This window comes from Dendropsophus ebraccatus, chromosome 6 (assembly GCF_027789765.1).
Source record: "Dendropsophus ebraccatus isolate aDenEbr1 chromosome 6, aDenEbr1.pat, whole genome shotgun sequence".
NCBI classification, from domain to species: domain Eukaryota; kingdom Metazoa; phylum Chordata; class Amphibia; order Anura; family Hylidae; genus Dendropsophus; species Dendropsophus ebraccatus.
In genome coordinates, this window is record NC_091459.1 from 23,520,237 (window position 1) to 23,547,862 (window position 27,626).

Below are 27,626 nucleotides of genomic sequence, written 5' to 3' on the forward strand. Positions count from 1 at the left end.
AAACTGATATCAGATTTTTTCTTAGAACTACTCTACAGTATTACTGCAGTGTTCTTAATTTGTAAAGTATGGTACATAAAAAAAAAGAAAGTGTATGATCCTTCACCTTAATAATACTGTAAATCTCATTGTCATTGCAGTGGTAATGCTTTGTTAGTCGGCTGTGTTGGATCCCACCTGTCCACCCTAGTTAAGCTGGCTCTCTACGTTGCCGAGATACCTCTTCATGCATTGGATATATCTGGAAACAACAGCTATTTGAACAGCTTGAAATCAGCGATTCAGATCTCGGCAGTTGAAGGAAAACCAACAGCCATTCTCTGTACTGTAAGTTTACAGCATATTAGTTATTAAGTGGGTCATAGACATAAAACACAACAATCACTGAGCTCGGGGAGATCAGTGAAAAAAATTCAATAGAGTACTCATTTATCAGTCTCCACTGATTGCCCCCTACAAAATTTGAATATGCAAGAAGGGGTCCGCTGAGCCTCAGTTGCGAGTCTCAAAACATGGGAATAGCCAGATATCCCTCTCTCCAGAGAAGGAAGCCTCCTAGTGAGGAGAACACCAAACCACCCTGATCGGTAGCCCCTAAGGTCCTCACTCTGTTGCGAGCATTGGGACCTAAATAGGGAAACACAAGGATGGCCCCTATAAGTCAAAGTCTAACTCTGTTGCGAGTATAAAACTATAAGACAAGGGTTACCAAGGCTAGGCAACCATCCACAGACAGCTGTTTCGGGGTATTTGCCCCTCATCAGTGTGGAGCAGGATTCTGGCTACCAGAATGGTAGCCAGAATCCTGCTCCACACTGACGAGGGGAAAATAGGATTTTGGCTACCAGAACATAAAACAAGGGTTACCAAGGCTAGGCATCCATCCACAGACAGCTTTTTCAGGCTATTTGCCCCTCGTCAGTGTGGAGCAGGATTCTGGCTACCATTCTGGTCCCGTAACAGCTGTCTATGGATGAATGCCTAGCCTTGGTAACCCTTCTCTTATGTTGTTACACTCGCAACAGAGTTAGACTTTGACTTATAGGGGCCACCCTGGTGTTTCCCTATTTAGGTCTCAATGCTCGCAAAAGAGTGAGGACCTTAGGGTCATAGACATAAATACTGTATTTTCAAAGCGAATATACTAGGTACATCACTTTGTGTTCATATAAATAGATCGGGCGGAGGTTCAAAAAAGAACTGTGGCACCGGTACCCCCATGCCGGTGCCGCAGTTCTTTTTTGAACTGCCACCCAATTCCTGTGCACAGCGCCGGTCTATTCCCGAGCATCGGCCCAGAAGGAAGCACTGGGGGTCAGGGCCGCCGACTAAACCCCCTCCCCTCTGTGACACAGAGGGAGGGGATAAAGTCACACTGGAGGCCGGCATGGAGAAAATTCAGAGCGGCACTACGTGGTAGTGTCAGGTGCTGCAAGAGGGAAGGAATATCATCCCAATCGCACAGTTCAGTAGTAAATGGCGGCACTCACCAATATCATAATCTTCAAAGTTTATTGAATTTTTGGAGGGAACAGCATGTCAGCGGATGTTCTGAAATTCCTGACAGCAGAGGAGAATGGGTGGACCGGGACACAGCATCTGTGGAAGAGCAAGAGAGGTAAGTATATGTCACTGACATGCCTCCCGCAGCCCCGGCAGCATAGCTAAATATCATTTTAAACCTGGACAACCCCTTTAAGTCAATGGTTACATATGTTCAAAATATGTTCTAAGTCAAAGCTTAAAGGGGAACTATCAGCAGGTTAGATGAAGCTATGGTAATCAATGGAGCAGGCTGTGGGGGCAGGGCAGTGCTCCCAGCTGCACATTACCCCGACTACCAGCGCGGGAGCGTCGCCAATGAGGAAGGTAAAACAAATACCTTCCTCCCCAGCATCCCCGGCGCTATAGGGGACTATCAGCAAGTTAGATTCGTCTAACCAGCTGCTAGTTTCCCTTTAACCTCTGAGGAAAGCACTGTGTACTGTATTAACTCAGCTGAAATAATGAGTGCTGTTACTAAGGAGTTAAGTGCAATTATCCTTAATTATATTAATTATCGTTATTGCAGCCACTGTGACTCTTGAAGCCGAACAATTGTCGGATTTGTTTTTAGACATGAAGGCTGCTCCAGTGCTGTAATATGTATCAGTGCAGTCATGGTATGATCAGAGCGCAGATAAAAGGCCAACGCAGTGTGTGCTATTACCCTGTATAACACAGACCACGCTAATCTCCCTCCAAACAAAAGGCCATTGTTTCGCTTTTTAATCTTAATGTTTGCCGCAGCAAGATCCTCCATTACTGTGCATTGTTGGGAACCTATTAAGCATTAGAAGAGAGGCACTCAAACAGAAAATAGATAGATCCCTTATTGTACTAAGCCGAACATCAAACTACTGCATGTCTATATACTGAACGATAGATTGAGTTTGTGTTCTTTTGTTTAATCCAATATTTCATGTTACTAGCAATCTAAGTAATCATCATCTTGTGGGTAAGCATGAAATAAATATCATTACAGAACAAAAAACTGTACTGTTTGATTTAAAAAAAATTAAAGGGGAACTCCAGCAAAAAAAACGGTGCCAGAGATTTGTAATTTACTTATTACTATTAAAAAGTCTTCCAGTACTTATCAGCTGCTATATGTCCTGCAGGAAGCGGTGTATTCTTTCCAGTCTTTCCAGTGTTCTCTGCTGTCCATGATAGGAACTTCTGAGCAGTAACAAATCCCTATAGAAAACTTTTCCAACTCTCTCCAGAATGGAAAGAATACACAATTTCCTGCAGGTCATACAGCAGCTGTTAAGTACAGGAAGACCTGAGATTTTTTAATAGAAGTAAATTACAAATCGTTGGCATTTTCTGGCACCGGTTGATTTGATTTTTTTTGCTGGAGTACCCTTTTAAACTATACATTGTAAGGCTATGTTCAGACGCTGTATGAGACCGGCCATTCCGTGACCCAGCCAGGTCACGTAACGGCTGGTCTCAGAAAAGATCATCCCAGCCAGTACCAGGCAGGTTATCTTTAGCGCCGCTGAGTTCTGATGCGGCTGCATCCGTGCGCAACCGCATCAGAACTCCCAACTTCACATAATGGAGCTTGCGGCCATAGCTGCACGGATTCCGGCCAGAGTGTATACCATGTATACCATTAATACCATAGGCATTAACTGCTACTGTTTTTATATATATATATATATATATATATATATATATTAAAAAAAAAATGGAGGTTCACTTTAAAAAAAGCCTGCAGCCACTGATTTCAAAGGAAGATGGTGAACTGCACGGAAAAAGAAGTGACATGTTATTCCCTTGTGTGCGGTCCTGCTCTGAAGCTCCCGTTGAAATAAATTGATTGAATTTTTTTCGAAGTGTGAACAAAACACAAAAAGACATCATATATTGCAGGGGTAGGGATGCTTGGCTTCCCGGCTGTCGCAAAACTACAACTCCCATCATGCCCGGACAGTCAAAGCTTTAGCTTTAGATTGGGCAAACCTGATTATTCCATTTTAGTAACAGTAAACCCATGATTAAAACGTACACTTAAACACATTTTTTTTTGCATACTGATGCTGAAACACATAGCCATACCAACATCTCATGAAATCCAACCCTATAGCGGCATTGTTATATGGTGCATTGTATCATGCAGCCAGCAGAGGGCGCTGCTGATCTATTTATAAAGCACACATGGAAGTGACAGAGTACTGAACAATCAGAACAAACCTAGAGATACTGAATGCTTCTTTCTGAATGAATATATATATATATATATATATATATATATATATATAGTTTTTTCTTGTGTGGATATTTCCCAAAACTTTTATCTTAACCCCTAGACAGAGCTCTTTGATGCCTGTATGACCGGGTCAAATTAATGCAATGTTCCTCCTCGCCTTCTAAGAGCCATAGCGCTTTTATTTTTCCACTTACAGTCCTGGTTGAGGTGTCATTTTTTGCGCCATGATCTCTAGTTTTTATTAATATCATATTGGTGTAACAGAAAAATTTTGATCGTTTTTTATTAATTTTTTTCTGATATATAATTTTAAAAAATCAGCAATCTTGGTGTGGGCGTTTTTTCCCCCTTGTTTACGCCGTTCACCGTGCAGGAACAATAATGTTACATTTAAATAGATCGGACAAATCCCCATGCTACGATATCTAATATGTTTATGTATATATTAGAGATGAGCGAACCGGGTTCGGGTTCAAGTCGATCCGAACCCGATCGTTCGGTATTTGATTAGCTGGAGCTGCTGAACTTGGATAAAGCTCTAAGGTTGTCTGGAAAACATGGATGCAGCCAATGACTATATCCATGATTTCCACATAGCCTTAGGGCTTTATCCAACTTCAGCAGCCACCGCTAATCAAATGCCGAAAGTTCGGGTTTGGATCGACTCGAGCATGCTCCAGGTTCGCTCATCTCTAGTTTTTTTTTTCTATAATTGGCAAGGGGGTATTTCAAACTTTTTTTTGGGAGCGGGGTTTATAATGTTTTTTTTCTATACCTTTAAAAACTTTTTTTATTACACTTTTATTTTTCACTTTAAACATGCAATCTAATGATCTTTGCTTTGCCATGTAATTTATTTTGTAATAATTAAAATAATGGTAACCTAACTGTATTTTGTGCTTTATTGATTGCAATTTTTTTTTTGGTTTAATACATACAAAAAATGACAGGCAGAAGAACTGGCCACCGAGGGGTGTCTTAATGCTATTAACAGCCTACTGGTTTGTGGGGAATACGCCTCATTGTTCACAACTGAAGAGATGAATGAGCTCCTGCAGGTAAGCACTGAATAAGGCATTGGGTGATATCATGGTTGTGATATATAGGATTTATTTAACATTTTGTGGTTGTTTTATTTTTTAAGTGGACAAATATCTGGTATTTTAACAGTAAGTAGAGCACAGGCAATGTCTCACTGCAAACACCTATGATTAAAGTGAAACTAACTCAGTTGCCCCTATCAACCAATCAGATTCCACTTTTCACTTTCCAGAGAGTCTGTGAGGAATGAAAGGTGGAATCTGATTGGTTGCTAGGGGCAACTGAGCCAGTTTCATTTTACACCAGTTTGATCAGGGGCGTAACTAGAAATGGCTGGGCCCCATAGTAAACTTTTGATTGCCCCCCCCCCCCCCCCCCCCCCCCCCCGACTGACCACTAAACGGTCAAGTGAAGTCATAACTACATAACTGCTAACTCTGGTCAGGAGTGCTTGCAGTTAAAGGGACATTTGCAAAACCCAGGAGACCAGCAGGGCCACCGGTACTGCAAATGATGACGGCTCAGGGGGCCCAGTGTATTGCAGGAGCAGGCCATGGGGCCCCCTGATGCGGCGGGCCCCATAGCAGTCGCTATGGCTGCTATAGTGGTAGTTACGCCCCTGAGTTTGATAAATCTTCCCCATGTGTCTCCTTCACCTAAAAACGTTTAACACTGTCAGCAGTTTAGAATGTGAATTACAGCTGACAGATTCCCTCTAAGAAGATTTAGCTTACAGAACTGAGTGCCAGTCTTTCACTATTAGTACTGAAACACCCTACATAGAGACAGATAACACAAGTGAGTACAGACTGGATTTTTCAAATGTATATTACACAATTAATGAGACACCTAAATGTTTATGGGCTACAAGGGGTCTTCAACAGTGACAAACAGTATTTGACCAAGTCACCATAAGGGTAGCTTCAAACGTACCGAATTCGCAGCAGATTTCACTTTGCGAGTTTGCAGCGAAATCCGCTGCGAATCCTTGTATAGTGAACTTCAATAGGGTTACATACCCTTAGCGGAATTTTCATTCAGCTGTGATTATGTAACCCGGCCCCTTTAACCCCCCGCAGCCCGCAGCATACATTACCTGCTCGGTGCCCCGGGTGCTTGTGAGGGTTTTGGCTCACGTCGGTCCCGCTCAGCCAATCAGTCACATGCTGCTGCGGGGGCCGAGCAGGATTAAAGTGGCCAGGTTACATACTCACAGCGGAATGAAAATTTGGCTGCGGGTATGTAACCCTATTGAAGTTCCCTATACCAGGATTCACAGCAGATTTCGCCGCAAACTCGCAGCGTGAAATCCGCTGCGAATCCGGTATGTGTGAAGCTACCCTTAATTATAAAATATTCTTTAAGATTTCTTAGAGTGAATGTACCAGCATCGTTTTATTTTTTTTTACATTAACAGCCCGATGCCGGTGCGAGGATGCCGGTGGTGCGGTCCCTTTTTTATAACTGCCGCTCAGTTCCTGCGCAGAGTGGCAGTCTGTTTCAGAGCACCGCCCCGGAGCACTGGCGGCCTGCCCCCAGTGTGACAAAACCACTCCCCTCTGTGGTGCGGCTCCATTAAAATCAATGGTGCCGCATTACAGAGGGGAGGGGGAGGCTGTTGCCGCGGGAACTGGGCTGCAGTTCAATAAAAGGACTGCACCACCAGCATCCCCGCGCTGACGCTGGCCTCTTAATGTAAAAAAACTCAAAGCGATGTACCTAGTGGTACTTTCACTTTAAATATTCATTATAAAATACTATATTGTGCGGTTTATAGGTGTGGTTTGCAATTAAAGGGGTTATCCAGCGCTACAGAAACATGGCCACTTTCCCCCTACTGTTGTCTCCAGTTTGGGTGGGGTTTTAAAACTCAGTTCCATTGAAGTAAATGGAGCTTAATTGCAAACTGCACCTGAACTAGAGACAACAGTAGGGGGGAAAGTGGGCATGTTTTTGTTGCGCTAGATAACCCCTTTAAGCTCTATTCACTTCAATGGAAGTGAGCAGCAATACCCCACCCAAGCTGGAGACAAGAGTGGGGCTGTCTCTGGAAGAAAGTGGCCATGTTTTTGTAGCGCTGGATAACCCCTTTAACAATGATTTGTACAATGAATGTGTGAACTGCACTTCATCACAGAGTCATCACAGTCACCTCTATAGTTACTATAGACAGGAGATAAAGACACTCCTGTCTATCTCATCCACACTCAAAAAGTTCCAATCTCTAAAATACTGCTAAACCCTAAGAGCTGCTGCAGTCTGTCCCAAAAGTACTAAAGGCAAACAAATCTATAACCCTGCTGCCGACGTGTTTTGACTGTACTGGCTTCATCACAGGGACAAGTGCCTAATTTCTAATCAAATTCTCATTGAAATGACATCAATTTGTATTTGTAGGTTTTAGGACCAGCTCTACGCAGGAAACATCCACATCTTGGTTATGACCCGGCCAAGTACTTTATTTCTCAAGTGAAATCATATCTACGAATAATAGTTTGCATTTCTCCATATCATGAACTTCTGACGACTGCCTCAGGGTAAGCCTAATATATGTGTTTATATGATACACCTCTACATATAATAGAGGGAGGTATAGCTGTCCCAAACCCAGTGTTAACAGACTTGAAATAATGCCAGAAATTTGTAATTTATTTCTATTAAAAAAAATTTTTAAAAAACTTTCAGTACTTATCAGCTGCTACATGTCCTGCAGGAAGTGGTGTATTCTCTCCAGTGTGACACAGTGCTCTCTGCTGCCATCTCTGTCCATGTCAGGTACTGTCCAGAGCAGCAGCAAATCCTGATAGAATATCTCTCCTGTGCTCCAGACTGGAAAGAATACGGCTTCCTGCAGGACATACAGCAGCTGATACGTACTGGAATACTTGAGATGTTTTTATAAAAGTAAATAACAAATCTCTGGCACCAGTTTGAATTTTTTTTATTTTTTTTTTATGAACAACCCCTTGGCCATCATATACTCCACAATGTTGTACACACTTAAAATAAATTACTAAACTATGTAAGTCTTAATAGTGATTTTTTGAATAAGAACGTCTTTATTTTTACCTGTCTCACAGTTTTAATATGTGTGTATATATATATGTCTGTCTACATAGAAAATATCCTGGATTCTTGACTGGTTGCCAGCTAATCTGGATTGACAGCTGGTCCCAAGATGTTATTAAGAGAGAAGCCAAACACTACATAATGCAGCACAGGATTATGGAAGCCCACACAGAAGAAACATGGTACGACTGCTGTTCATGTGTTATTGTAAATAGATCAGTATTCACGGAACATGTTCTGTATTATTCATGTCCCTTTGTATGGAACAGTCTCTGTTTCAATGGGAATACATTTTTAATGATCGGAAATAAACCTTTAAAAAAAGGAAAACATGTTTACCTCACTAATTCTTTTTTTTCCATTGGGTTTTCAGTGAAAATATAGCAACAGCGATCACCTTGATTCATAGTTATATGCTCCATCAAAACGACCAGGTCTCATGGGCAGGAAACAGTGATCCCAGCATATTTTCCAAGGATGCAAATGAGGATGATCAGAGAAGCAGTAGTGCCTTGACAGATGGGGGTCCTGTGCAGTTTCCATACTGCAAAGATATTACTCAGGTATAGATCCTAAAATACTGTAAGTCCTTGGTTTCTGTAAAGGAGGACCGGCTGGTGATCATATATAGAAAATCAGCTGTAGATGAAATGTAGAATTACAATGTGCACATTCAAATGGAGGATCATAAAATATACATAGTGGTGTTATGTCCTTCAAAACAAAAACTGCCCTCCCCTCTTTCCTGTTGAACCCCTTTAAAGCTAAACCACAAAATGTTTGCAGATGTGTTTTATTTTAATCTATAACATATACATATTCTTTTCATTTCCTGAAGTCCGTAGGCAGCACAGAATGAAATCTGTGCTGTCTACGGACTTCAGGAAATGAATATTACAGGTAGGACAAATTTTTATGTTTCCTGGATGTCCTATGGCAGCACAGAGCTCATAATGTGCTGCCTACAGACTCCAGGAAATGAAACTTAGGGTATATTCACACGAACGGTCTCGCAGCGAGATTCTCCCGTCCGGCCAATTAGTGGCTGCGGCTGGGCAACACACTGATTGGCCGGGCGGAAGAGCAGGACGCCGGACCCGTGCAGCGAGGAGAGGTAATGTATGCTTACAGCAGGGGAGCCGGCCGGGAGCAGAAGGGGTTAAGGGCGGCAGAATTACATACTCGCTGTACATACTCGAGTATATAGTTTGTGGGAACTGCCAGGACCTGCCGGACTCGCAGCGAGAATCTCGCTGCGAGACCGTTCGTGTGAATATACCCTTACAGTATTATTTGTTTATTTTAACCTGTTTTTGCTAACTATATTTTGTACTTTTTTCCCTTGTAAGTCATCATTGAACATTGGGAGAATTATAATTATTATAGTTTTTCTTTTCAGTTTCCCTTTGTAAATAAAGCAGAGACAGTGATAAGAATACTTACTTCCTGGTTTTAGAGGTGGTATGACAGGCAACAACTATGAACGCTATAGGCCCTATTACACAAAGCGATTATCGTCCGTATTCGATAATCCCTTCAAGTAATAAAAAAAAACAACCATCAGTCAATGTTGGCTGATCATTGTCTTTCAACAGGCTGAAACAAATGATCAGCCTAGCAACAATCTGCGTAATCACTCTGTGTAATAATAGCAGGGAGACTCCCACAGCTCCCCGCGCCCCCCGGCTCTCACCTGCTCCTCCTCTCTCACTGCTGGTGTGTGTAATAGCGCTGGCAGCGAACAGGGAACGAGCAGCAAGTGAGCGCTGACCTGTCAGGTTGGCGCTCACTTGCTCCTGTGAATCGGCCCCTGTGATAGGGCCTTATATTCATACTACATTACAATTCCTGGTATGTATTAACATGTATATGGACTCTCTCCGTACAGGAAAAACTCATGCTTCTACTTTCGAGGGAAGCAGCAAAGACAGACAAAGTTTTTGTTGGTCCCAGCACATTACAAATGATGTTGGATAACTTTAAAGGTATCTTCTTAAAGAAGATGGAAGAACAACACAATACAAATAATCGGCTAAAGTAAGTATTGTTTGTGTTGCTGTATGTGAAAGATGTAATATACCTAAAATCATAACTTTACATCGACCACGTTTACTCTTTTACTTTTGTAGTAAAAAACAGTACAAGATAAAAGTTAAAGGAGAAGTCTGGCCATTTTTAATATCTGGTAGCCAAAGGGCAGGGGTTAAATTGATCAGGAGTAGGAACTTACCACTCCCGATGCCCGGGGTGAGTGGTGGGACTGGTCTTGGGATCCCCGCCAGGCTCTGGGATCTCCAGTGCTGACACGTCCCAACCAGGCTGATGGACTGGCCGCTTGGCCAGTCAGTGACTGGGGCGGGACACTGCTCGACGCTGCTTCAGTCACTGATTGGCTGAGTGGTCAGTCCATCAGCCAGGACAGGCCTTTACCCCCAAGTCGTGATGTCATCACAACTCAAGGGATATTGCCTTTCGGTGGGGGTCCCAAGGCCAGTCCCGCCACTCACTGCGGGCACAGGGAGAGGTAAGTTCCTACTCTTGATCAAATCCCCCCCTGCCGGCTGCCAGATTTTTAAAATGGTCGAACTTCTCCTTTAACATGAAATTTTATAAATCTTTGTTTAGCTACGCTTCTGGTTTTGGCTTCAAGTACAGATGCTAAAGTTTTGGCTTATAATACAGATGCAAAATACTAACTAAATCAGCTCCACATGGAGTTGATCTTACACAGAGCACAGTTTTCCAGTATCCTAGCCAGGTTGGGCAAAAAATTTCATTACATTAATTTCTAGTGTGTAAACAATTCTGTGAGGACCCTTTTCCACAGCGATGAATCTATGCCCCACATTAAAACATGAAACCTAGTTACCAGATAGTCATTCACATGCTGCCATTTCATACCCACCAAACTAGAACGTGCCCATTGACAGTAGACCATTGTTTCAGCAGAACAGTCTAAAATCCGGATCGGATCTCATGGATCGGATTTGTAGGGGATTTTATTGTTTTGCTGGAGACGAGTATTAATTGAGGTATCTGGCACCTCACTCTCTGTCTCCATAGAATAGGGATTGTATTTTCAGGTGCCAAATGTTTTACCCCAAAGGATCACAGTTTTTGTGATCCAGTTTATGGCCGTACATATTCAACATAACACCCTTGTATGCCTGTTCAGATAGACCAAACAAGCTTCTTAATGGGGATTTTACCATGTTTCTTTGAAAATAAGACACGGTCTCATATTACTATTATTTATTTTTTATTTTTTTATTTTTTTTAGAAAAAAAAGGGCCAGGGCTTATTTTTGGGGTAGGTCCTATTTTTTCCCCATTAGCAACAATCCCTTTTTTGCTGAGTACTTTTTTCTTTTTGAACTCATGTTTCTGGGGGTAAGAACACACTGTTACCTATATAGTATACTAGTTAGAGATGATTGCAAGTTATATCTCCAAAAATTAAAACAAAAAAAACATAAGGGAGAGATTTATCAAACATGGTGTAAAGTGAAACTGGCTCAGTTGCCCAGCCAATAGGATCTAAGCCTTTTATGGCAAGAAAAAATTCTGGACAATAATAAAAGATTATAAAAATATACCCTTTATTTCATCATGGTAAAATATACATTATATGATAATAGCAAAAATAGTATTGAGGGATGAAACGTACAGACAGAGTGCAGTACCAGTATATTCCTAACAGCAGTAATAGGTAGCATACACTGGGCCACATGTAAATAAACTTGTATATAGCTATATAAACAATATATATATATATATATATATATATATATATATATATATATATATATATATATATATATATATTAGGAGGACATGGGGGACATCATAAAAGAGTAATCATGCGGTATCAGCACACAATGGTGCAGTAAAACACACATGGAGGGGATTTATGAAGATTTAAATTAGGCCCTACCCCCTTTCCCCCTTTCTCTGTCCAGATTCACTAAGGGCCCTATTCCACCGGACGACTATCGTTCACGATTAACGATCTCAAACGACCGCTATTGCGAAACGTTCACTCATTTCCATGGAACGATAATCGTTACTTATGATCGTATTTGCGATTGTTTTTTCTTCGCTATTGCGTTCGTATCTACTGTGAATGACCGAACGACGTCTTATTCAATGTGAACGATTTGCGAACGTTTTGCGAACGAGCAACGATAAAAATAGGTCCAGGTCTTATAAAGCAATCAACGATTTCTCGTTCGGTCGTTAATTGTTAACTGCATTTCAACCGAACAATTATCGTTTAGATTCGAACGATTTAATGATACTCTGAACGATAATCGTCCGGTGGAATAGGGCCCTAAGAGGCACAGCAGGTGTAGATTTGGATCATGATTTACAGCTGCAAGGCATAAATCATAATAAATGCATCGCAGGAGGAGGCCACGCCTTTTCCCCCGCTTGCCACACACCCCCAGCTCCCCCTGCTCACAAGGCATACAGCAGGCGTACACCAGGGAGAAGGTGCGAATCTGCGCCTTCTCCCTGGCATACGCCTGTGGTGGGACCTTCATAAATGTCCCCCGTAGTCCACCAACAGTACACAATATACAGACTAATATGCCCAGAACGTGTCCAAATGCAAGTGCCTATGACTGCATCTCACCTACTCACCCAACCCGCGTTTCGCCTATAGGATCAATTGATAGCTGCCAGTCAGTTGTATTTATGGCAACCTGTATTAAAGCCGATAAGCTGTTAGACCTTTCCATACATTTCCATCCAAGTGCAATTACAGATTGTCGATATTGGATATAATCTTGCATGAACCACTTGTCTAGAAAATGTATTGCTTTTATTTTATGTCAACAGGCATGTACTTGATACACTCGCTAATACCAGGAAGCACGCAACGAAAACTGAAGAAAGCATTGCTGGTCTTGAAGAAAAATATAAGGAAGCACAAATCATAGTTTCAGATACTCTAAATAAACTTATCACAAAGACTTCCATGTTAGAACAACTTAAAGCTGCATTAGGTATGGTTTTACATTGATTTCTCCCTATTTTAAATAATTACCACTTTTACATTACTTGCATGGCAAAGGCAAGTGGTGGAAGATATCCGTCACGTCTAGGATTATATCCATGGACGTCCACGGAATATAATAGTAAGCACGGTGAAAAATGAAGAACTGTGTGTGAACAGCTAAAAAATAACGTCCGTTTTTTGCAAAATAATTGTAATGATCATTATTTTGACGTCCGCGCCAATAACGTCCGTCATTTAATACACTTTGGGGGAGATCTATCAAACTGGTGTAAAGTAGACTTGTCTTACGTGCCCCTAGCAACCAATCAGATTCCACTTTTCATTCCTCACAGACTCTTTGAAAAATGAAAGGTAGAATCTGATTGGTTGCTAGGGGCAACTAAGACAATTCTACTTTACACCAGTTTGACAAATCTCCCCCTGTGTGCATAGAGTGTTAGTCAGTCTACTGACTTCAATGCACTGCTTAGAGGTCAATAACGGACAACTTTTTAAAAAGAGAAAGCAGATGTCTTTTTTTTTTTCCTTTTATACTTAGTGTGAACATAGCCACGGGCTGTACCCATGTTTTCCCGGACTCTCTAATGCTCAATAGAGAAGGAATGTGCAACTTGCTGCATAAATTTGCTTTATTTTAAGGAAGAAGGAAGAAGGGAGAAGGAAAGTTCACCAGTTGTGAATAAACAACTAATGTGATACTTGTCACCATCAGTAACATTCATGTGATCATTTCTGGTAAAGCCAAAAGGACTTTGGCTTAGAAGTTAAAGGAGAAGTCCTGTTATATTGAAAAAAAAGTGAGGAAGGCAGGGGGTGTGGGAAAATAATAAAGAAAGTAAACTTACCCCTCCTTGTGCCTCTGTAGCGCCTCTCCCGAGTCCCACTGATGGCTGCTGGATGTAATTTTCACTTGGAATCCGGGTATGTCACATACCCATATCTTCCAGCTGCAACATCACGGCCTGCCTGAGCGATTGCCCATTTATCCAGTTAGTGACTGAGGTAGTGTCCCACCCCAGACACTGATTGGCTGAGCGGGCAGTTGATCACCCAGATATTAGTGGCTGAATAAGTTTTTTTTTTTTTCATTATTTCTTTCAGGAATTGGAGATGAAACTCTGCAAATTTTCCTTTCGCAGAATGAAAACGAGTTTGACAACTTTGATGAAAATGATGATATACTAAAAGATGGTATTGCTGTTTACAAATGTTTGTCTGTCTTTTTACTTTAAATTCAGGTTATTTTTGTTTTATCCAAATACAATACAGTAAAGTTGAGTATCTCATTTTTTTTTTTTGTTGTTGTTTTTTTTGTTTTTTTTTTATAGAAACCGGGCAGGTGCTGAGTATGTTGTAACTGTTATTTTCTTGTACATGTACTGTTTGTATCCTAGATGGTTGTGATGAATACGATGCAGCATTTTATCGTATGAAAGAGGCAAGTAAAAAGTCGTATCTGCATGATATCTTGCAAAAGACAGAGAAAGCGGCTGATGAGTTAGAGGAGCTCAAGAAAAACCAGATATCCATAAAGAATGAGGTAAACCTCCTTGTCATCATCAACATTCTCACAAGAAAGTGAAGCTGATTTATTTATCATTGTAGTCATAATTCAGTTTCATACTGGACTCTTAAAGGGGCACTGCAGAGCATTCATTTTATTTATAGAATTGATCAAAATATTAGCCCTCCCCCCATGTCTCCAATCCCCTGCTGGTGCTGTTCAAGCAGTGCAAGTCACTATTGCCAAGTGTATAGGAATTGCATATTCCACCAATCAATGCTACAGCAGTCACTTCCCTCTGCTGAAGATTGGCTGAGCGGGCATCTCCTATGTATTCAGGGAGACTGGCAGAGTTGGAATGGCTCTGGAAGCGATCACCGACAGGTGAGTACAATTTTTTTTTTTTTTGGCAACAGGGTGAATGTTGATAAAAGCGCCCCCCCCCCCCTCACACACACAAACACACATTCAGTTCAGCCCTGGGGAAGGTAGGGGTGGGGCTTTTATCAAGATTTGGGTTCTTAGAAAGAAGCAGTGTGTGTATTGCGGCATAGAGCAGTGCAGCACTCCTACCAAATAATGTTCTACTGAATACAAAAACATCATTCAGGGACTCACAGGCGGCGTCTTCTTTGATCTGACAGTCACTTTTCTTTTCCTCTGCATCCGGCCGCGGCCTCCATGATGGTTTCTTGCAGCTAGAAATCATCTTTTTAGGAACTGCCAGACAAACATCTCAGGCTCTACACTTCCAGAAACTTCCTTCCCTTTTCCCACCTACAAGGTCCCAAACTGTATGCTGGGAGAACTGTGTGACCTCCATTACACTGACATACAGGATGCTGGGAAAGCTGTGTGACCTCCACTACACTGACATACAGGATGCTGGGAAAGCTGTGTGACCTTCATTATACACTGACATACAGGATGCTGGGAAAGCTGGGTGACCTCCATTATACACTGACATACAGGATGCTGTAAGAGCTGTGTGACCTCCACTACACTGACATACAGGGTGCTGGGAAAGCTGTGTGACCTCCATTATACACTGACATATAGGATGCTGGGAGAGCTGTGTGACCTCCATTATACACTGACATATAGGATGCTGGGAGAGCTGTGTGACCTCCATGACACTGACATACAGGATGCTGGAAAAGCTATATGACCTCCATTATACACTGACATACAGGATGCTGGGAGAGCTGGGTGACCTCCATTACACTGACATACAGGGTGCTGGGAGAGCTGTGTGACCTCCATTACACTGACATAGAGGATGATGGGATAGCTGTGTGACCTCCATTACACTGACATACAGGATGTTGGGAAAGCTGTGTGACCTCCATTACACTGACATACAGGGTGCTGGAAAAGCTGTGTGACCTCCATTACACTGACATACAGGATAGCTGGGTGACCTGTAAACTTTGATGCCGGGGGCGGGGCTTATCGCAGGGGGGCGCAGGCTTATCGGGACATATCTGGGGCTCCCTTTGTGCAGGATTCCCCCCACCAGCTACTCACCTCTCACCCTGCAGCCTCCAGCTCCTCTTCTGGTCCCTCTGTCCTCTTCTGGCTTCCGGTGCAGGCAGCCACCTGCACAGGAAGCCAGCCGCCTGCAAAGGAAGCCTCTGTGTCTCTGCCCCAGCTGCTGTTTCCTTTAGCTGTGCATGGGTACGCACAGCTAAAGGTCGCTATGGCCAGGGGATCTGGAGCTTTGAGTCCAGATCCGCGGGCAAGCCCTGAGGATGCAGGGGCTGCGGGCCGGATACTGTCGGGCGCCGCAGGGCGCCCCCTAGCTGTGGGCGCCCCTAGAAACAGTTACTTTGTGAATATAGATGGCCATGCACTTTAACAAGACTGCCTATCTTATGTTTATGGGGACCCAATGACTCTCCCCTCAAAACAGATGGATTTCATCATATCCAAACATTAGCTTCTATGGGGGATAAGCCATTACTGGAAGGGTCTGGCAGTGGCTTATTCCCTTTGCATATTGGAGTCAGAAGAAATAGTCGTCAGCTATCTCATTTGTATTGCCGGCTTAAGGGATAAGCTGGGATTCCATGAGTCTTAAAAATAAGCCACAACCCTTATAGCATTGGTAATAGCTGACGTTTCCTATTGTTACTTTATGTGTATAACATATGTTTAGAACGACATTTTGTTTTTCTCATTATTTTCTATACTTAGATGATGCATTGGTGTAATAAAGTTGACAAAGCATGTGTTGAAAGACTTGTCCGAGGTCAGAATCCCCCATACCTGGTTGCTCAGGTAAGATTGTACAAAAAAAAAATAAAAAGACATCATTATGATAGCCATTTCACGCACATGTGTGCTTCATCAGATAAGTAAATATATATTTTGTTGTTTTTTTGCATTGATTTTTGAGTCTTTTTAACCTTCCTTAGATTTTGGAAATGGCATTGGTCCTGACCAGTTGTCTCCCTAAAGCTGAAAACATTAAGGACCTTCAAAAACCGTCTCCTCCTTTAAATGAGAAGTCGGAAAGTAGAGCTAGTAACAGACTTCAGCCCTCTCCAGTAGGCAAACCGACACCATCAAAGAGAGGTGAGAAACATAATGGGAGATTTATCAAACCTTGTGCTTATGGCAGCCAATCAGATTCAAGCTTTCATTTTTCAGAGGCCTACCTGACATTAGCCAAAAATTTTGAAATTTCAAAGAGACGTATTAAAAGGTTTGGTTGGGCTGGGGGTCTAACTGTTTAGATGCATTAAAAGATAATTTAGCAAGGGCTGCACGGACATCATTAGCGATGATAAGGCGGCCCCTGGCCTAAATTGTTATACATTACCTCCCCGCGCTCCCGGACTTCTCCTGCCCTCTTCGGCCTGTCTGAGTTGATAGGCCTCTCAGCCAATGACTTTTTTTGAAGCTGTAGCCGCCAGGAAGCAAGAAGAGAACAGGAGAAGACCGGGATGATTTTAGGTCCAGACCTGAAGGCAAGATCAGCCAATGATCATGGTCATCGGCTGATCGTTGTATCTATTACACAGAGCAATAATCGGCCAAATCGGCCTGATTCAGCTGATTATCGGCCCTTAACGTATTTACTCCCGACTCTGTATCATGTGACCTGAATGGGCTCCCAATACAACTCTAAATGGTCATCCAGGTCTTAGGGAGAGGAGTATGCAGCAGTGCGGTCTTCTCCTTGTTTGTTCTACTGATTGTTTGAGGTCTGATTTCACAGACCCTGACCGTTAAAATCTTTTGATTTTGGGCCTTCAACTCTGAAAGAAGCAGTCTGATTGGGTGCTATGGACATCTATCCACTGTTATTCTGCTCATGGTATAGGATATCTTCCTATACATTTTGAAAAGGGTGTCCTGCCACCATAGATTCATTGCCAAGTTTAATATCCGCTCAACTTGGAGACTATTTCATTTACAACATCAACAATTCTTTATATTATAAAACTTTTCCTATAGTATCCTATTCTGCATATGTACTGTAATATAAGTAATATATTTCTATCTAAACAATTAGGCATGAGAGATCCTACCGACAAAGTTGACAGAGCGAGATGGAAGAAAATACAACTTCAAATTGGGGAGACCAGCAAATTTGTTGAAATGATACATCAGTAAGTGTATTCATAATGTATTACCAGCTTCATGTGAACAACTGGTGTATGGTATATGGTATGTCATCACCTACATTGAACATTTTCTTTTACTATGCTCTTCTTTCACTAACAGACTTTTAACGCAAATACATGCACAGCGGCCTAGATTATAAACCTGCCTGAAACCCAAAGTGTCTGGTTTTGCCCATAGCTGCCAATCTCAGCTTAAAGAGACCGTGTCAGGAGCTTTATGCTGTCCTATCTCAGGGTAGCATAAACTAATGACAGAGAAGCTGAACAGAATGATATATCACTTACATTGTTCTCTGCAGCTGATTCTGAAATATCCTCCTGAATAACAAGAACAATTCTAGTCCTCTCCATTATGTGTGTCCAGGATATTCATGAGCACCAGCACACTCTGGCAGTTGTCTATCTATACTGTTTAGGCAGACAGCTGTCAAATCAGCAGTTGGGGTAGAGTTAGTGGTGTGGCCTAAAGCATTCTCTTCAGCTGTTCTCCCAATATGCAGGAAAAAGGTCTCCTGCATATTAGGAGAACAGCTGAAGAGAATGATGTAAGTAATACACCGATCTGTTAAGCATTTCTGTCACTAGTTTATACTACCCTCATTTAAGGCAACATAAACCTATTGACAGATTCCCTTTAACCTACAGAATTTTTCCAAATTGCAGAATTCGTACAATACCTTTCCAGTGGACATTACGTTGGTACCAGAAATAAAAAAAAATACTTTTTTTTTTTAGAATTTGAGTGAAGATAAATTACCTGTCCCCTTCTTCTACATATCAATTTTCTTTTTTCTTTGCTTAATGCTCCTCCCAGGATGGATATGAATGTAGTTGCATAAAACGCTGCAATGAGGTACAAAGTCATAAAATCAGCTTGTAAGTAGCAGGTATTGCTTCTGTTAAAATATTGGTGCTATTTCTAAAACTAGGATTGCCAAACTTGAAGATGGACTTCCAGACCAGACCGTGAAAGATGTGGAGGCCTACCTTGGCAAAGCTAAGGAAGGATCCAGCGGTGTAACTGGTGAAGGCTCCTTGTTGGAAAATGCAGCTCCATGTAAATATAACTCATATTGGAATGTCATAAGCTTAGATTTTCAGCAATAGTTTTAGGCTATTGCATTTTTGCAGCGCCATGTTAAGATGTTACATTTAAGGGAATACGATTTGAAAATGGTGGATTTTTAAAGGGGTAGTCCATTTAAAATCTTTTTTTAAAAAGTCAAAAAGTTATATAGATTTGTCATTTACTTCTGTTAAAAAATCTCAAGTCTTCCCATACTTATTAGCTACTAAATGTCATGCAGGAAATGTTGTTTTATTTTCAGTCTGACACAGTGCTCTCTGCTGACATCTCTGGTCGAGACAGGAAATGTCCAGAGCAGGAGAGGTATTCTATGGGGATTCATAGAAAACCAAGACAAAGTTCCTGTCTGGGCCGGAGATGTCAGCAGAGAGCACAGTGTCAGACTGAAAATGAAACTTTTCCTACATGACGTACAGCAGCTAATAAGTATGGGAAGACTTGATATTTTTTAATAGTCAAGTGAATTACAAATCTATATAACTTTCTGATATCAGATGATGTGAAAGAAAAAGTTTTTCGCTGGACAACCCCTTTAAGACATTTTAAGACATTTTAAAGACACATTTTACTTGCTTTAACTTCCATAAATTTTTTTTACATTACTAAATAACATGATTTATGACACAATTAATGATATATCTATATATATATATATATTAGGACTTAAGTAAGTGAACAAATACTAAAATCTACAGGGTTGTAGGAAGAAGTATCTCTCTTGCGACACCTATTGGAGATGCTTTCCCTTAAAGTCAAGGTTTATGCTCCTTTAAAGGGACCATTCAGCAAAAAAAAAAAAAATTTCCTTCAAATCATCTGGTTTCAGAAAGTTATATAGATTTATAATTTACTTGATTACTTCTATTTAAATGTTTTCTTTTCAGTCTGACACAGTGTTCTCTGCTGACACCTCTGTTTGAGTCAGGAACTGTCCAGAGCAGGAGAGGTTTTCTATAGGGATTTGCTATTGCTCTGGACAGTTCCTGTCTCGGACAGAGGTGGCAGCAGAGAGCACTGTGCAGACTGAAAAGAAAACAACATTTCCAGCAGGACATACAGCAGCTGATAAATACTGGAAGACTTAAGATTTTTAAAAAGAAGTAAATTACAAATCTATGTAACTTTCTGAAACCAGTTGATTTGAAAGGGGAAAAAAATATCGCTGGATAACCCCTTTAACTATTAGATGACTAATTTACACAAAGTGTACTTTACCATTTTCAGATGCAACTCCTCAATCTATTACTCCAGCCAAAAAATATTCACACGTTGATTATAGCAAAAATAAAGATGCAAAAGCCGGAGGAATCACGATAGCAACAGCCCGGTACAGCTCGGAGGATGCGGCCTCTTTGGTGGCCTTTGTTGTCGCCATTGTAGAGTACACTCGACTTTGTACACCACTGAAGGAATGCCAGAAAAAGCTGTCTGATTTAGAAAGAGAAAAAGAAGATTTTATATTAAAAGAGGCACAATCTAGAGTGGTGAGTAGATGGGAAACTGCTACAGAGGTAAAGAAACCAGGATTTGTTCTTTCAAAGTACTTACACTGAGTGATATTTTTTACTATCATTACCATTATAGGGGTAGTTCACAAAAATCTCTTTCAAATCAACCGGTGCATTAAAGTGGCAGAGATTTGTAATTTACTTTTACTTTATCTCCAGTCTTCCAGTACTTATCAGCTGCTGTATGCCCTGCAGAAAGGGGTGTATTCTTGTCTTGAAACAGTGCTCTCTGCTGCCACCTCTGTAATTGTAGAAATAAATTGTGGGCACTAACCATAACGTAGACTTGGTTTATTTCTTCTTACAAAAACATCAAGGTGGCAGGTTAAAAACGAGAGACGCCATACCCAAGCCTGAAAGATGTTTCACGCGACTTGTGTGCGCTTCATCTGATGAAGCGCACGGAAGTCGTGTGAAACAGCTGTCATGCTTGGGTAAGGCGTCTCGTTTTTAACCTGCCACTTTGATGTTTTTGTAAGAAGAAATAAAGCAAGTCTACGTTATGGTGAGTGCCCACAATTTATTTCTACAATTACGACTGTGAATAAATGAACTTTTTCATTCATTGTGAGCGCACCACCTAAAAAGAGACACTATATCTGCTATACCTTTGATGCATACACCTATCTGCGGGCCTGACTAAACAATAGGTAGTGGTGACTTCTATGTCTTTTTTGATCTGCTGCCGCCTCTGTCTGTGTCAGGAACTGTCCAGAGCAGGAAGAAATCCCAATAGAAAGCCTCTCCTGTTCTCCAGACTGAATAGAATACACCACTTCCTTTAGGACATACAGCAGCTGATAAGTACTGAAAGACTGGAGATTTTTAAGTCAATTACAAATCTCTGGGACTTTCTGGCAGCAGTTATTTTACCATCTTGGTGACCATTTGCAAACAGTGTAAACCACCCCACCACGATAAGGTGGCCTCATATCGGAGCAGACCCTACACTGTACTATGGCCTCTCCATGGCGTGTAATACGCCTATGCTCTGGGCATGCAAGATCCGTCTTATACCTGCAAAAGTAATTGCACCACCTGGGTGGGATGGGTGGAGTGCACGACCAAGTGGAGGCAGCCACTTCCCCCATCTGGAACACAGAAAAAAAGACAAATTTGGTCAGCTCTCCTAGAACACCATTCACACTAGGTAACCAACAGCCTCATTATTTTTGTGGGATTTTTTTTTGCAGTTGGGGGGGGGGGGGCTGCTTTTAACTATTTTCATGTCTGTAGTGGGTCTGTATCTTGCTATTGCGGTGAGCTGTTGCATTTTTCTGTGTTTTTGTGTGTTTGCAATTTCAGCCATAGCCTGCCTAGTGTGAATGGTGTTCTAGGAGAGCTGACCAAATTTGCCTTTTTTTTTTGTATTCAGAGATCTCCTCCTGAATAACATGGACAGTAAGTAGTCTTCTCCATTATGTGCATGAGCCCAATAGTCCTGGATATTCATGAGAAGCAGAAAACTCCGCCCACCAGCTGCTGATTGGCAGTTATCTATCCATGCTTTGTATAGGCAGTCAACTGTCAATCAGCAGCTGGAGGATGGGGTGGAGGGGTGTAGCAAGAATTCTATTCTCCTGCATATTAGGAGAACGGCTAAACAGAAAGATGTAAGTAATCCACCGATCTGTTCAGCATTTCTGTCACTAGTTCTTGTTACCCTCATTTAAGATGGCATAAACCTATTGACAGATTCCCTTAAGGGTCTGTCCACACGTACAGACTCGCAGCGTAAATCTCGCTGCGAGTCTGTCAGGTCCTGGCAGTTCCCTGTCACTACATACTCGCAGCGGTCTGAACAACCACTGCGAGTATGTAATTCTGCCGCCCCCTTAACTCCTTCGGCTCCCGCCCTGCTGTGTCTGTTTATACGTTACCTGTCCTCGCTGCACGGGGTCCCGCTGTCCTGCTCTCCCGCCCAGCCAATCAGTGGCTGCGGCTGGGCAACACACTGATTGGACGGGCGGGAGAGCAGGACGCCGGGACCCCGTGCAGGAGACAGGTAATGTATATACAGACACAGCAGAGCGCGAGCCGAAGGGGTTAAGGGGCCGGCAGAATTACATACACGCAGCGGTTGTTTAGACCACTGCAAGTATGTAGTGACAGGGAACTGCCAGGACCTGACAGACTTGCAGCGAGATTTACGCTGCGAGCCTGTACGTGTGGACAGACCCTGAAAGTCACTGAGCATATCCGTATGACTCATACTTTCAGAGTTTGTCCATAGAGATTGCATGGCTTTGTGCAATTCTTTTTGCACCTAATCCAGAGAGAAAGCTTTCCAAGCTAATCTAATTGTTTACTTATGGATTTATGGATTGTTATTTACTTATGTATTAGGTTAATAAGATTATAATCAAAACATTATTTAGGCAATTAGGCATTATTAGGCAACCACATGGAATGTACATAGTAATATGATTTCTACATAACGCATGCTTTGTTTAGATGCCAGAGAGCTTTGAGGAAGAGCCAGCTGTGTTGTATCATGAGACTCTGAGCACCCTGACGGCTGATGATCTTCCTCTGCTTCAAAAAGAGGTAACCCTTCATATTTGGTTTAGATCCATAGAGTTGCAAACACATTCTTCAAAATCAACTATAAAACAATTAGAAGTTATCTGGTTTCCAACTATTTCTTTCCTTCCTAAGGCTGGGTTCACACTACGTAAAAAACACGGCCGTATTTGCGCAAATACGGCCGTTGTTATGAAATACGGCCGTGTTTTTTACGTAGTGTGAACAAAGCCTAAGGCTGGGTTCACACAACGTTTTTGCAATCCGTTTTTTGCAAAAAATGGATAAAAAAAACTGATAAATAAAACGGATGCAATTGTGCAATATATAAAAAAAAGGGATCCATTTTTTTAATGGACACAAAATGAAGTCGACCGCGTTTTTGTCTACGCTAAAAATGGATCAATTTTTAATGGAAGTCAATGGAAAAACAGTTCAAAGCGGATGCACACAGCTGCATACGTTTTTTCATCCGTTTTTTTTAACTGGTGCCAGAAAGTGCCAGAGATTAGTAATTTACTTGTATTAAAAAATCTCACGTCTTCCAGTACTTATCAGCTGCTGTATGTCCTACAGGAAGTGGTGTATTCTTTCCAGTTTGGAGCAAGAGATGTTTTCTATGTGGATTCGCTACTGCTCTGGACAGTTCCTGACATGGACAGAGGTGGAAGCAGAGAGCACTGTGTCAGACTGGAAAGAATACATCACTTCCTGTAGGACATACAGCAGTTGATAAGTACTGGAAAAAAATTTTTAATAGAAGTAAACTACAAATCTCTGGCACTTTCTGACACCAGTTAATTTAAAAGATTTTTTTTTTGCTAGAATAACCCTTTAAAATGTAGAAAACTGACAAGATCATCTCACAGTGAAACCAGGCCCCCTTCACACATCTGTGTCACTGTTTATTGTCAGGAAATCCTGATCATGAGGCCTCAAAAAGCTTCAGGAAACCATCAGGATTTCCTAGCAGTAATTAGTTTTTACCTTCAGGAAACCATCAGGAATCGCCTTCATGGTTTCCTGATACATACCAGCAGTTAAGTATATCATATGCATAAATTCCATTGGTATCCCTTATCCCTCTGCCAAGAACCCTAATAACAGCCAGTACCCCCAAGACCCCTTATATAGGCCCTCATATAGTATAGACCTCCCCTGTGCAGCCCCCTCCTCATATAGTATAGGTCTCCTCTGTGCAATCTCCCCCCTCCTATAGTATAGGCCTCCTCTATGCAGCCACCTCCTATAGTATAGTCCTCCTCTATGCAGCCACCCCCTATAGTATAGGCTTCCTCTTTGCAAACCCCTCTATAGTATAGGTCTTCTCTGCGCAATCCCCCACCCCCTCTATAGTATAAGCCCCCTCTGCTTTAGTGACAATGACAAAAAAAACAAAAAAAAAAACGAAGGTATCGACATCATATCATCACGCTGGCCAGTACTGGGAGGGCGGGGAGTCCTGTTCCACTTAATCATAGGCGGCAGGACAGAGTATCCTGCTGTCTATGAGAAAGAATGGCGGGGATGGGTACTAGTAGTCCCATTCATTCTACACTGTATCTGTGCCCAGAGGAGGAGTGAGATACAGTGGCCAGCTGCCGCTCAGAGATCCTGGGCCTAACAGGCAGCTGGCGGCAGCAAGAGGGGCCTACTGTACCTTTAAACTGCGCAGCTTAAAGGGAACACTGCTTGGAACCAATCCAGTATTCTGGACGCTTTCCTGATGCATCAGGAAAGCGTCCAAAATTCCTGATGCTCCCATAGACAGAATCTATACTGGTTTGGAATGCTGGCTAGAACTTTCTTTGTGTATTGGCTGGTTGGTTGGCCTTTGTAGGCTTCTTTCAGCTTATGAATAGGCTACTTAAAACATAATTTCCTTTCTTTTTTTCAATGATAGGTGACAAAGCTCCATGAAGAGTATGATGCTGCTGTCAATCACAAACATCAGCTTGAGGAAGAATTGCAGTCACACAAGGAGAAGCTACAAGCAGCTGTAAATACGCTGGGCAGGTTTGTGAAGAGTTTATCAATTCAAATAATATACTATATAACGGCTATAAATCAATAGAATTTAGTTAACATTTAAATGGGCGCTGTCACTCTGAGGCTATGTCCACACAACGTAACTTTTCTATTAATTACAGCCGTTGTTGACGATTTGCAACAACGGCCGTGATTAATCGAAAAGTTATGTTGCACTGCAGTCAGAGGGAATCCCGGCCATAGTGTATACACATAGTATACATTTCAGCTGGGATCCCTAGCGGACGCAGGAAAGCCTGACATGTCAGTTTTGTGCGGCCGCTATTCATTGAATAGCGGCTGCACAACACTGACAGCTTATACAATGGAAAGTGCAGCTTCGGCCACACCTTCCAATTCAGCACAAATGAAGTTCATCCGGCCAGTACTGCAGTATTGGCCAGGATAAACTTCACTGACACCGGCCATTCTGTGGCACGGCCGGAGTCTTACAAAGTGTGAACCTGGCCTTTAAACATTATATTATAACAATGGACATTGTTTGCATAATACCGACTGTTATTTCAGGGGTGTGTGCACATAGCCTAAAAGGGATATCCAGGATTAGAAAAACAGAGCTGATTTCTTCCAGAGCTGTCTACAACCAAGCTGTAATACCACACACCATTTCAGTGCAGAATGTAGATCACTACTTTAAGTTGAAAACTTTTTTTAAAGGGGAACTATCCGCAGGTTAGACTTATCTAACCTTCTAATAGCCCCTTAATGCGCACGGGGTTTCGAGGAGGAAGTTGTATCTTACCACAGTGCCGTCCCCGTGGAGTTAGTAGTTGAATCTACAGCCTGGAACATTGTTAGGAGCACTGACCTGCCCCTATTGCGCCAAGGCGGCCTTCTGATGATGATCAATGGAGCGTGCGTCCTGGATCGGCACAATGTGCTCCTAATGGTGCTCCGGGCTGGTGGATTCAACTATGAACTGCATGGGAATGGCAACAAGGAGGATGGTAAGGGACATACCTTCCTCCTTACTGCCCCGTGCGCATTAGGGGGCTATAAGCAGGTTAGATTAGTATAACCTGCTGATAGTTCCACTTCAAAGTGACAGAGATCCCTTACATTACCTGTAAGATTACTTCCCTTTTTATTTGATTTCATTATTGTTTCATAGATTGAAAATGCAAGAACAAGAATGGAGAGAGAAACTGAACCAAAGCAATATTAGCGATCTACTCACCAACTGTGTATTGGCTGCATCCTTTATCACATATTGTCCTGCCCTCAGTGTGGATGGGAGGTAAGGATTCATGTTTTAAGACATTACCCTCCTAGGGCTGTTCTTCCACATGTGTGTTCTGAATGTGGTTAAAAACCACGCTCACATTTCTTAAAGTAGCCCTAGCCGTTCAGGGATGACATTTCCAAGTAACTGAGCACCCTTGCTTTTTTCATGAAAAGTTAATACTTTACATAGACTTAAAAGAGAAGTCCAGCAAAATTTTTATTAAAGTATTGTATTGCGCCCCCCCCCCCCCCCCCCCCCCCCAAAAAAAAAAGTTATACAAATCCCCAATATACACTAATTACGGGAAATGCTTATAAAGTGCTTTTTTCCCTGCACTTACTACTCCATCAAGGCTTTACTTCCTGGATAACATGGTGATGTCACTTCCTGGATAAAATGGTGATGTGTCTTCCTGGATAACATGGTGATGTCACTTCCTGGATAAAATGGTGATGTGTCTTCCTGGATAACATGGTGATGTCACAACCTGACTCCCAGAGCTGTGCGGGCTGTGGCTGCTGGAGAGGATGATGACAGGGGGACACTGAGGGACACAGGGCACTGAAGGGACACTGAGCATCCCTCTGCCATCATCCTCTCCAGCAGACACAGTCCGCACAGCTCTGGGAGTCGGGTCGTGACATCACCATGTTATCCAGGAAGTGACATCACCATGTTATCCAGGAAGTGAAGCCTTGATGCAGTAGTAAGTGCAGGGAAAAAAACACTTTATAAGGATTTCCCGTAATAAGTGTATATTAATAATTTGTATAACTTTTGGGGGACAATACAATACTTTAATAAAAATTTTTGCTGGACTTCTCCTTTAAGGTACCAGGTTTATGCACCCACTAGACTTACTTGAGAGGTGATAGAATCTACAAAAATGGTGACGTTTTTGGGAGGGTTATTCAAATTTTATTGTAAGTGTTAAGTGGTTAAATCAGCTGTATTTCCTTTTCTTATAAGATATGCTGCATATATTCTAAAATAACACAATATTTCTAACATGCTCTGTTTTATGTTAGGAGGAAAGTTACTGATTTGCTTTTCACATTATGTGAGCGCTGTGGTCTTCACCTTCCGCAGAGAACTCTCTTGAAGAACCTCCCCCTCATTGAGCTCATGCAATCTCCGGTAATGTACCTATTGTTGATGCCATGCTTCTTGTGTATTTCAAATTTTCCATAAAAATGTTGCCAGTAATAT

The 27,626-nt window shown here is 42.0% G+C and overlaps 1 protein-coding gene across 1 annotated transcript in view; it reads left to right on the plus strand.

The window, feature by feature from the left end:
• Positions 1–27,626, plus strand: part of LOC138795503 (uncharacterized) — a 154,530-nt gene that overhangs the window by 100,344 nt on the left and 26,560 nt on the right. Inside the window, exons 68-85 of the mRNA XM_069974682.1 lie at positions 141–327; positions 4,708–4,815; positions 7,196–7,335; positions 7,918–8,049; positions 8,241–8,430; positions 9,756–9,904; positions 12,709–12,875; positions 13,991–14,080; positions 14,284–14,429; positions 16,590–16,673; positions 16,811–16,970; positions 17,914–18,010; positions 18,955–19,082; positions 20,337–20,596; positions 23,075–23,167; positions 25,047–25,159; positions 26,304–26,429; positions 27,446–27,554. Coding sequence (XP_069830783.1) covers positions 141–327; positions 4,708–4,815; positions 7,196–7,335; positions 7,918–8,049; positions 8,241–8,430; positions 9,756–9,904; positions 12,709–12,875; positions 13,991–14,080; positions 14,284–14,429; positions 16,590–16,673; positions 16,811–16,970; positions 17,914–18,010; positions 18,955–19,082; positions 20,337–20,596; positions 23,075–23,167; positions 25,047–25,159; positions 26,304–26,429; positions 27,446–27,554 — 2,479 coding nt within the window. The remainder of the gene's footprint in view (positions 1–140; positions 328–4,707; positions 4,816–7,195; positions 7,336–7,917; positions 8,050–8,240; positions 8,431–9,755; positions 9,905–12,708; positions 12,876–13,990; positions 14,081–14,283; positions 14,430–16,589; positions 16,674–16,810; positions 16,971–17,913; positions 18,011–18,954; positions 19,083–20,336; positions 20,597–23,074; positions 23,168–25,046; positions 25,160–26,303; positions 26,430–27,445; positions 27,555–27,626) is intronic.